The sequence below is a fragment of the Symphalangus syndactylus genome, chromosome 8 (assembly GCF_028878055.3).
Source record: "Symphalangus syndactylus isolate Jambi chromosome 8, NHGRI_mSymSyn1-v2.1_pri, whole genome shotgun sequence".
NCBI classification, from domain to species: domain Eukaryota; kingdom Metazoa; phylum Chordata; class Mammalia; order Primates; family Hylobatidae; genus Symphalangus; species Symphalangus syndactylus.
The window spans coordinates 135,884,220-135,896,268 of record NC_072430.2 but is presented as its reverse complement, the minus strand read 5'-3'; the positions used below and the strand labels follow the sequence as shown (position 1 = coordinate 135,896,268).

Sequence of the window (12,049 nt, the reverse complement as noted above, 5' to 3'; positions counted from 1 at the left end):
TTTATTTTTAATTGTATAATATTTTTAGTGACAGAGGTCTCACCATATTGCCCAGAGTAGTTTCAAACTTCTGGCCTCAAGTGATCCTCCCGCCTCAGCCTTCCAAAGTGCTGGGATTACAGGTGTGAGCCACTGTGCCTGGCCTGAATTATTTTTTATAACTGCAGTGTGAATCTACAGTTACTTCAATTTTTAAAATATCTGTATGTCCACAAATAGATTTTATTGTACTTTATAAAAAGTCAGGAATGAGATAAAGATGCCCATGATGACATTATTCAACAATATCCCATAGGCCATAGCCAATGTACTAAGAAAAAAAGGTTAAGATAAATTTTAAAAGCAAAACACAAATATTATTTGATGATAACATGACTGTCAATCTAGAATACAGAAGAATCAATAAAAAAACCCAAGATTAATGGGATTCAGAAAGGTAGCTGGATACAAAACCAATATTAGAAAATCAGTGGCTTTCCTATATGACAGCAGGGCACGTCCCCCTCATTTTTTTGCTAGCACATGTTTTTCTGTTGCCAGACAATTTATCCTTTGCTAATATTAATAAGGTAGAGGCTGGGTGCGATGGCTCACACCTGTAATCCCCAGGACTTTGGGAGGCCAAGGTGGGAGGATCACTTGAGCCCAGGTGTTCAAAATCAACCTGGGCAACAAAGCAAGATCCTGTCTCAGTTTTTTGAAAAATATATTTTTTAAAAAGGGCCAGGCACAGTGGCTCACACTTGTAATACCAGCACTTTGGGAGGCCAAGGCTGGCGGATCACCTGAGGTCAGGAGTTTGAGAGCAGCCTGACCAACATGGAGAAACCCTGTCTCTACTAAAAATACAAAATTAGCTGGGTGTGGTGGCACATGCCTGTAATCCCAGCTACTTGGGAGGCTGAGGCAGGAGAATCACTTGAATCTGGGAGGCGGAGGTTGCAGTGAGCCAAGATCACGCCATTGCACTCCAACCCGGGCAACAAGAGCAAAACTCCGTCTCAAAAAAAAAAAAAAAGAATAAAGTAGAGAAATAAAGACATGGCAGATAGTATGTTAAGAAAAATGGATAAAACACTGCAAGCAGCTTGATAAAAACAGTAAAAAATATCAGCTTTATCTCCTTCATGCATGTTGGCTTTTGGAAATAGAGCAGCAGGCGCCACTGGCTTGGAATGGAGAGAGGCAGGCTCCATCTGCCATATCAACATAGTCCATGCCCATAAGCCTTCTTCATTGCCAAACAGACATACACACAACTGGGGATCTTCTTTACCATCTTGCCGCTGACTGTGGCCTCTAGAGAATCCACCAGCTCTGCTGTGACTCCAATGAGATTGTGGTAGTCGGCCTGGATCTTATTGTATCGTTTGAGGTATGTCATTGACCTACGTTCAGCTTCAACCAGCTGCTGGTGGAGCTGCTGCAACATTTCTAGGAAGACAGTTAAAACAAACAACATCAATAAAAATCCACAATATGAAAAATAATTGTATTATTCTCAAAGAACTACCATACTTATTGTCAGAATGTTTTGTTGTAACAATAAATTTGACACTATTTGTGTTTCACACTTACTTCCATTTTATGCCACATTTATTTACATAGTGCTTTGTAACCACTGACTTAAAATTTCCTTTTCGGGAAGTTCAACTCAATCCTCACTGGGTTTCCTAAGAAAATCTATTCCCTTGACTGAACTTCATGCAATTTCTTTTAGTTCTTCTAGGTCTAAGAAAATAAACATGTCTAGGGCTGGTGGTGGCTCACGCCTGTAATCCCAACACTTTGGGAGGCCGAGGCGGGCAGATCACTTGAGGCCAGGAGTTGGAGACCAGCCTGGGCAACATGGCGAAATCCCATCTCTACTAAAAAGATACAAAAATTTGCCAGGCATGGTGGTGCTTGCCTATAATCCCAGCTACTCAGGAGGCTGAGGCACAAGAATCGCTTGAACCTGGGAGGCAGCAGTTGCAGTGAGCCAAGATCGCACCACTGTCCTCCAGCCTGGGCAACTGGGCAACAGAGCGAGACTCTGTCTCAAAAAGAAAGAAAAGAATGTTTTATTCTATACTGAGCTCATAAAATGCCTGAGTCAAATCTGTGTCTCTGTTTTGTATTATGAAGTTGTCTGGGGGACAATTCATATCTGCAGGACACTTCTTTATTTTAAATAAAACTTTGGGCTGCTTGACTCATGCTAGGAAAAACAAGAATCCAGAAGGAGAAGAGATTCCATCATTCTGCCAGTTTGATAAGGCATAAAACCACTCCCACCAGGCCTTACAGCAAGTAGCTTAGAAAGCTCTAGGATTCTCTGCTTGGAATTCCCCCATGGGCAGCCCTAAAGACACTGAAGCCAAGCCACCCTGGTCTTGGCAGGAATAGGCAAATCCTCATCGGTGTTGGCACTTCTTTGCCCGTACCACCTTCCCTCTTTCTTGAAGGTCACACTTTGGAGAAAGGAGGTAACAGTGCCCCCAAACCCAGAGTAACTCACTATTGTCCTGATCCAAGTACTGTATAATATTTGAAGTCTTCATTGTAGAACAGGTTTCAAATTATAAAGACCTGGGCTCAAATCCCTACTCTATTACTTTTTTGCTGGGTAACCACAGATAAAATATTTAACTCTGTAATTCTCATTTCTTAACCTATAAAATGGAGACAATAATTGCCTTGATCGGTTATTGTGAAGATTAAATTTAAAAAAAGACACTCAACATGCCTAGCACAATGGCTGGCCTAGAGCAGGTTATATAGTGGTGGCTATTACCACTATTTCATTTCATGGAAAGGGGTGAAAGACTTTGTAAATACATTTCTATACAAGTAGATAACTTTTTTTTTTTTGAGATGGAGTTTTGCTCTGTTGCCCAGGCTGGAGTGCAATGGCGTGATCTCGGCTCACTGCAACCTCCGCCTCCCAGGTTCAAGTGATTCTCCTGATTCAGCCTCCCGAGTAGCTGGGATTAGAGGCATGTGCCACCATGCCCGGCTAATTTTTTATTTTTAGTACAGATGGGGTTTCTTCATGTTGGTCAGGCTGGTCTTGAACTCCTGACCTCAGGTGATCCACCTGCCTTGGCCCCCCAAAGTGCTGGGATTACAGGCATGAGCCACCGCGCCCGGCCACAAGTAGATAACTTTTAAAAGTGGCAGAAAGGTTCCATCCTAAAGCAGTGGCATGCAAGCTCTGAAATACATCAGAATCACCCACAAATAAAGATGACCAGGCCTCACTCCCAGAGATTCTGATTTTATAGACACTGAGTGGGGTCTGAGTGTCTATATAGTCAACAAACTCCTCAAATGGATCTGGTGCACATCACGGGTTCGAGATAACCTAAGTTAACCATTCTTCCTAATTTGTGTTCTAAAAACCTACATTCAAATTGTACTTCAAAAACCTTCATGTTTGATTACTGTTTATCTACAGAAGTAAAATATTTTTACTATTAAAACCCAAAATATCTTCAGCTGGGCGCGGTGGCTCAGGCCTGTAATCCCAGCACTTTGGGAGGCTAAGGCGAGTGGATCACTTGAGATCAGGAGTTCGAGACTAGCCTGGCCAACATGGTGAAACCCCGTCTCTACTAAAAATACAAAAATTAGCCAGGTGTGGTGGCACGCACCTGTAGTCCCAGCTACTCAGTAGACCGAGGCAAGAGAATTGCTTGAACCCGGCAGGTGGTGCTTACAGTGAGCTGAGATCACGCCACTGCACTCCAGCCTGGGTGACAGAGACTCTGTCTCAAAAATAAATAAATAAATAAATAAATAAATAAATAATTAAAAACGCAAAATATCAAAGATAATGAATTATTATTATTATTCAACATCCACAAATCTCAGTTTTGAAAGATAACTTTAAAAAGTCACCTGGCAAAGGCCAGGCACAGTGGCTTATACCTGTAATCCCAGCACTTTGGGAGGCCAAGGCAGGTGGATCACCTGAGGTCAGCAGTTCAAGACCAGCCTGGCCCATATGGTGAAACCCCATCTCCACTAAAAATACAAAATTAGCCAGCTGTGGTGGTACATGCTTGTAATCCCAGCTACTTGGGAGGCTGAGGCAGGAGAATTGCTTGAACCTGGGAGGCGGAGGTTGCAGTGAGCCAAGATCACGCCATTGTACTCCAGCCAGGGCAACAAGAGCGAAACTCCGTCTCAAAAAAAAAAAAGTCACCTGGCATGAATTTACATCCAGTATTTGAATCCTCTGAGAATGTCCCTGAAAATCATTTATCAAGATTCTCCTTAAACATTATTAGGCAAAGGGGGTCATAACCTTCTGCCTCTTAGAATGTGATAAATTTGGCCGGGCGCGGTGGCTCACTCCTGTAATCCCAGCACTTTGGGAGGCCAAGGTGGGTGGATCACGAGTTCAAGAGATCAAGACCATTCTGGCCAACATGGTGAAACCCCATCTATACAAAAAATACAAAAATTAGCAGGGCGTGGTGGTGCACACCTGTAGTCCCAGCTACTCGGGAGGCTGAGGCAGTAGAATCGCTTGAACCAGGGAGATGGAGGTTGTAGTGAGCCGAGATTGCACCACTGCACTCCAGCCTGGTGATAGAGCAAGACTCCGTCTCAAAAAAAAAAAAAAAAAAAGGAATGTGTTAAATTTGTGCTACTATTACAGTTTTTCAGCTGGGAACAGTGGCTCACGCCTGTAATCCCAGCATTTTGGGAGGCCAAGGCAGACAGATCACCTGAGGTCAGGAGTTCGACACAAGCCTGGCCAACATGGGGAAACCCTGTCTCTACTAAACATACAAAAATTAGCAGGGCGTGGTGGCGCACTCTTGTAATCCTAGCTACTCGGGAGGCTGAGGCAGGACAATTGCTTGAACCTGGGAGCAGGAGGTTGCAGCGAGCCAAGATCACGTCACTGCACTCCAGGCTGGGCGACCAAGCCAGACTTCATCTCAAAAAAAAAAAAAAATTTTTTTTCAGGTGGGGCATGGTGGCTCATATCTATAATCCCAGCATTTTGGGAAGCCGAGGCGGTCGAATTGCTTGAAGCCAGGATTTTGAGACCAGCCTGGCCAACGTGGTGAAATCCCGTCTCTACTAAAAGTACAAAAATTAGCCAGGCATGGTGGCACGCGCCTGTAATCCCAGCTACTCAGGTGGCTGAGGCACTAGAATCGCATGAACCCAGGAGGCAGAGGTTGCAGTGAGCCAAGATCATGCCACGGCACTCCAGCCTGGGCAACAGCGCTGTCTCAAAAAAATAAACAAATACAAATAAAGTTTTTCATATATATATATATATATATATATATATATATATATATAGTTCAAAATTAGATAAGCTAAAACTTCCAAAGATGCAAATTCTACAGAATACTATCCACAATCCCATATTGCAGTAGTAAGTATTGGAGAACATCTATGCAAACTTTCTCAACACAGACCAAGTGGTACATGATGAATCAAGTACCAAAACCCATTAGCTAGGCTCAATGACCTCCCAGATCACCAATGTGAATGTCCCCAAAGCAGTCCCTCTGGACTGCACAAAGGAACCCTTCCCCCCGGAATTTCATTCTGCAATTTACTAAACATAAGAGATTATCTGTGGAACTTTTGCCTTGGGAACCCAGAATCAGAATTTACGACAATTTCGAAGTGTGGCACATCTCCGGGATAAAAGGCCTAACTGCCTGCAGCCTATTGGAAAGAAGGAAGCAGGCAATAGGACTGAAATGTTTGTAATCATTTTCAAATACAGTCAGCACTCCATATCCATGGGTACTGCATCTGTGGATTCAACCACCTCAGGTTGAAAATAGTCGGGAAAAGAAGCACCTGTACTGAACACAGACAGACTTTTTTCCATATCATTTTCATGTCGTAAACAAAATGGTATAACAACAATATATACAGCATTTACACTGTATTAGGTATAGGTAATCCAGAGATGATTTAATGTATACGGGAGGATGTGTGTAGGTTGTATGCAAATACCATGCCATTTTATATAAAGGACTTGAGCATCTGTTGATTTTAGTTTTTTGTGGGGGTCCTGGAAGAAATCCCTATAGATACTGAAGGACAACTGTATACTCTTTAGGAGGAGAACCTGCTACCCAGAGACATCATCTTGCAGATACCTTAACTAGCTACAAACAAGACCTGTCCATGACTAGAAGCTATGTAGGTGACAGCTCAAACACATCAGCTTTATTTCAGAGCATTAAACAGGACTTTCTATTTTCCCCGTCAAAAGTTTTATGAGACAAGAACAACTAAGCCAAGATGCCTTGCAATGCAAGACCTCAATTTCTTTTTCTTATTTTTTATTTTTTGAGATGGAGTCTGGCTTTGCCACCTAGACTAGTGCAGTGGTGTGATCATAGCTCGCTGCAACTCCTGGGCTCAAACCATCCTTCCATCTCAGCCTCCTGAGTAGCTGGGACTTCAGATGTGTGTCGCCACGCTTGGTTAATTTTTTTTTAGTTTTTGTAGCAATAGGGTCTCACTATGTTGGCCAGGCTGGTCACAAACTCCTGGCCTCAAGCTATCCTCCCACTTCAGCCTCCCACAGTGCTGGGATTACGGGCATGAGCCACCGTGCCTAGTGGCAAGACCTCAGCTTTTAATGGAGATGTCTTATTATAACCTCCATGTTAGTTTAATAAAACCATCTTAGTCATGCCAGTGAAATTTATTGAGACTCCTCATATTCAAAACTACTGACATAACAGTGATGTAAATCTCTCCCCCGCCACTCAAGCTTTCTTTTTTAACCTTTCTACATCACTTAGGGCACTGCCCTTTTTTTTAAAGGGTAAATGAGATTTTAATTGGCTGCTCAAGACAAAATGATCAACTTTTAAATATGGAATTGTTTTTCTCACCCACTATGAAAAGCTAAAATTAACCACTCTTTTTATAATGATATACTGTTTCCTGTTTGTATTCAGATAAAAATTACCTCTTTGCTACTTTGCTAATCCACAGATACTGAAGAAAGTTATAATATAACTTAGAATATGAGTCATTTTTTAAAAATACTGTTTAAGGCTCCAAACTCCAGAAAAATGATCAACTGCTCATTTTCTGAAAGGGTTGAATCAATTCATGCTAGAAATGCCAAAAGATACTATTTCTATATCCTTTTTAAGAGACTAGGTGAAAATAATAATCCGATGTTACTATATTGTCAACCTGTTTTTATTCCACACAACATTTCAAATGTAATTCCTTTTGAGAGAAGTTTCTGTTGCAAGTACCTTTCCTGCCTTCTTTAAAAGCTTCTGGCAATCTCACTTAACCATGAAAACTTCCTATCAAGATACACAGAACAATGATATCACGCAACCACTTCATTTAAAACAATGCCTGAGTCTAGAATTAAATTAAACTGGGGACATGTCTGTGCCTTTGGTTACTGCAGCCTTAGCTGCAGGATGAGGGGACGAGGGGGTGACAAATGACTGTCATGCCTGGGCCCAAAATGCGAATCTCCAATCTCCATAGCAACACCACATTACAGAGTTCACTCCGCCACAGACGCACTTTGCTTGCTAGACTCAAATCCACAGCCATTCTGCTTGGCTTCCAGAAAACTCAGTTAAAACTGACCCTAAAGAAGACTTAAAAACTGGTCTCCTTACTGAAATTCCAACATTAAAAACCTGTAGAGAAACATACTTCTTTTATTTGCATTTCCCTTCCCGTGTTTATTTGATCTGCAAAACTGGGCCACTTATCAGATTGACATAATGCTCCCAGAAGAAAGCTATGCCCAAAAATGCAGTGTATGCCAGGCGGACATGAGCTGCAGAAACTCAGGAACCAGAGAGAAGTTTCTCACCACCTTCCCCCCCGCACTGCCTGGGGGTCCAAAGGCTAGTTCAGAACAGCGACTTGGCAGATTCAACTAACAACTAAGGCAGTTCTCTAGGGTCCAGAGATGCAGGGTATGGTGGTGGTTTTAAAATGCCTGTAGTCTTTAACACACCCTCCTTCCCATCAAGAAGAGGAATGTAATTTCCTTTCTCTGAAGGTGAGGGGGCCTTAGGAATTCACTTGCAAGAAACAGAATGCAGCAGAAATGACTGACTTACTTCAGAGGCTGGGGTTAGAAAAAGTGATAACAGCTTCCTCCTGGCTCTCTCTGGGGACATTCACCCTCGGAAACCAGGCAACATGCCTGGAGGAAGCCCAGGCCACAAGGAAAGGCCACACAGGTGTTCTCGTCAAGGGCCTCTGCTGAGACCCCATGTGACAGCCAGCACCGACCACCACTCTGCGTGTGAGTGCCTTGGAGTTGGCCCCACCCCGCTCCGCCTGACTGCACCTGAGAGACATGCTGAGGGAGAACAGCTTAACTGAGCCCAGAGCTCCCAGACCACGCAGGGTCATCAGCACCATTATAAGTGAATGTCGTTGTTTTGTGCCACCAAGTCGGGATGGTCTGTAAGGCAGCAATGGAACAGTGGGCTGAGGTGCATTTCCAGGAGCTGCAGGGCAAGATCCAAAGTCCCAGCCCAGTTGAAGATGCCAGCTGTGTTAGATGTGAGCAAACTGGCCCGGGACGCACCGTGGCCAAGGCCTGGGCCTAGGCTGGCACTGAGAGAGCGGGCCTGCAGAGCTGAGGATGCAGGCTGGGACTCTTCCTCCACATACTGTACTGGGGGCAGGGAAACCTTGGGGAGCTCCAAGACTCAGGGTGCTCCTGCGACCCTTGGAGCAGTCTGTGTTGATCCCATGGGGCCATATCTGTAGCCCTGCTCCTACATGAAGGGTCAGCAGGGCCTGTCCCCTCTGAGCGACAGAAGGGTCAGCATGGCTGGCAGAACCAGTCGCACACTTAGAACGGCTAAACTGGGGATGCTTGAGGCTACCAAGAGCAAAATCAAGCATCCGAAGCCTTCTCAAAGGCTGACGCTGCCAAAGCCATCTTGAGTGACAAACCCAAACCCAAGCTCTCCCTGAGGCTGACAAACCCCATTGCTCATCTGCCAACTCCCTGGTGAGCAAAGAGCTAAATAATTTACTAATTAATGCTTCCTTTCTTTAAAAGAGTTTCACTCCCTGAAAAGAAACAGGAAAAAGCAATGGCAGGAAGTTCTGAAATCCTCTCTGACATGACTCTGCTTTGAAAGGGCAAATGTACTGGCGCATGGAACAAGATCTCCTGTAGTCACACTCCACCTGCTGGGAACTGAGGGTTATGCCATCAATACTCACCAGAGAGATGACGCGCATCACAGGCCCTTTCCAGCATCATTATTTAAGCAGCTTTCGAAATGTAGTAACAAAGGCAAAACTGAGGCACAGTGCCCCACCTGGGGCCACCAACTTCATATTAACTACATTTTTTCTCACCTTATTCAAAAGTGAATAGTTGTGGCAAAAATGATTGACCATGGAAAAAAAACACTTCATGCTACAAACGGAAGACTGGAATTCCTACTTTGGAATGGAAAATGCTTGATAAGAACGGGTACTCCATATGTCTTTGAAGACCCCAGTTGACTAGTTCAAGGTAAAAGTTAAACATTAAAATAATTAAAATAAATTAAAAGAACTCTATCCTTACTCATGCTGCCCTACACCTTCTAGGGAAAATGTGCTGCTGCTGCAGTTACTTCCCTTTGGGATATTGTTAGATTCTCTTCATTTCTCCAAGGCTTAGCTATCTGACATGCAAGACGAAGCTGACAGTACCAGCCCTCCTGAAAATGGGCCTCAAGGAACTGCAGATCACTATGACTGCAAAGCCTTTCATAAATATCTAGACTCTTAAAGCCAAAATCACGAATTCTTTCCACCTTTGCGCTGATCTTACTACTTAAAATCTGAACTGGCAAAGTTGTTTTTAGACAAATTTAAATCTAGATGATTTACCTTTGTTACTTTGTCCATTCTCCTTCCGGGATGAAAAAGAAGTTCAGGAAAACAGGCATTCAGGGAACGGTACTTGGGGTATCGGACATCCTGTGGCCATTGTGAGAAAGCACCTCAGCATGGTGAAACAGAGTTCTCGGAGCTGGGAGGGCCAGCTCCAACTGTTGCTATAAATAGCTAAGCAACTTCTCCATACTTGCCTGACTCACTCCCAAATAAGTCCTCTTCTCCCCATCTCAATTATCAGTGTCTGAATTCAGGTCTTGCACTATTTCAATAGCCTCCTATCCCCTTCCTATCCCCTTCCAAAGGCCTTCCCCACTGCTACCAAGCCAACTAAAAATGCAAATCTGATTTTATACATAATTTAACTTCAATTCAAAGCTTTATCCTAAGGAAATTGATATTGAGGTGAAAACAGCATAGCATAGTGTTGCTAAGACCACGGACTCTGGAGCCAGACTGCCTGGGTTTCTATTGCAGTTCCCACACGTCTGGCTGCATGGCTGAAGGCAGTTACTTAACACGTTTCTTTTCCCTTAATTTGTCTTAAACTTTTCCTTAATATTTTGGTAATAGCTTTATTCACATACTGTATAATTTACCTATTTAAAGTATACCTTTCAGGCTGGTGTGGTGGCTCACGCCTGTAATCCCAGCAATTTGGGAGGCCGAGGTGGGTGGATTACCTGAGATCAGGAGTTTGAGACCAGCCTGGCCAACATGGCAAAACCCTGTCTCTGCTAAAAATGCAAAAATCAGCCGGGTATGGTAGCAGGTGCCTGTAATCCCAGTTACTCGGGAGGCTGAGGTAGCAGAATCGCTTGAACCTGGGAGGCGGAGGTTGCAGTGAGCCAAGATCATGCCATTTCACTCCAGCCTGGGTGACAAGAGTAAAATTCTGACTCAATCAATCAATCAATCAACAATCAATGTGTACATTTCAATGGTTTTCAGTATTTTCAGAGTTATGCAACCATCACTACAATCAATTTTAGAACATTTTCATCATCCTCCAAAAGAAACTCTGTACTCACTGGCAGTTACTCCCATTTTCCCTGCTCTCCCCAGCCCCTGGCAACCACTAATATACTTTCTGTCTCTCCAGATTTGCCTCTTTTGGACATTTTATGAATAGAGTCATATAATACCTGGTCCCTGCCACTGGCTTCTTTCAGTTAGCATAATGCTTTCAAGGATCATTCATGTTACGGCATGAATCAGTGCTTCATTCCTTTTTATGGCTGGATGATATCAAATGATATTCCATCATTTGGATAACACCACAGTTTGTTTATCCATTCATAAGATGATAGATATTTGGGTTGTTTGCATTTTTTTGGCTATTATGAATAATGTTACTATGAACATTCATGTACAGGTTGTTGTGTGGACATATGTCTGTTTTCATTTCTCTTGGGTATATGGCTAGGGTATATAGCTCTTGGGTGTACAGCCAGGACCAATTCTTGAGTCATGTGGTAACTCTATGTTTAAACCTATGAGGGAACTTAACCTGCTTTTGAAGGCTATTTAATGATATGGGAAGATGTTCTCTTCCTTTGATAAAAATGCATAGAAATATACACACACATACATGTACCTACATTTATTACAATTTGGGTATATGTCTGTATTAAACACCTTTCTGTACTTTCCAAATTTTCTATAAGGAATATAGTTGATTCTATAATCAGGAAGTAAAAAGTGATTTTTTGCAAATACAACTGTTATTCTCTTACTTAAAATGCTTCAAAGGCTCCTTATTCCTTATAGGACTTGCCATAAACCTTTATGACCTAGGCCCTGCCTAGTCTCTGAGTTTGTCTATGTCAATACTCTGCTCCAGTAATATTAAATTATTTCAGTTTCCCAGGCACTGTCTCAGTGCCTTTGCACAGGCTGTTCCCTCTACCTGTAATTCCCATCCCTCCTCTGTTTGCCTCACAGACTCCTATTTTATTGTTCAAAGCTCTGGTTTGGCTAAGAGAATTACATCTTGGCCTTTTCTTTATATCCCTAAATCCTAGAACAATATTTGACTCATAGTAGAAGCTTAATGTATTGAACTGAACTACAAGTATTTTCATGTAACAAGGAAAATATTCGAATGTAAATAGTTACCTGCTAAATTTCAGCACATGCTTCAAACCATGTGGAACAGGATGAAGGGTGACAA

General features: G+C 42.9%; 1 protein-coding gene across 14 annotated transcripts in view; it reads right to left on the bottom strand.

Annotated features, from left to right (window-relative positions):
• Nucleotides 1–12,049, bottom strand: part of ARMC9 (armadillo repeat containing 9) — a 203,459-nt gene that overhangs the window by 164,165 nt on the left and 27,245 nt on the right. For all 14 annotated transcript variants that reach the window (XR_010122244.1, XR_010122243.1, XM_063645291.1 and 11 more), the window contains 2 exons: nucleotides 9,871–9,892; nucleotides 1,277–1,434 (listed from right to left, as the gene is read on the bottom strand). Coding sequence is in view for 12 of the 14 variants with exons in the window: in XM_063645291.1 (XP_063501361.1) it covers nucleotides 1,277–1,434; nucleotides 9,871–9,892 (180 nt within the window). In the remaining 2 variants the exon portion in view is untranslated. The remainder of the gene's footprint in view (nucleotides 1–1,276; nucleotides 1,435–9,870; nucleotides 9,893–12,049) is intronic.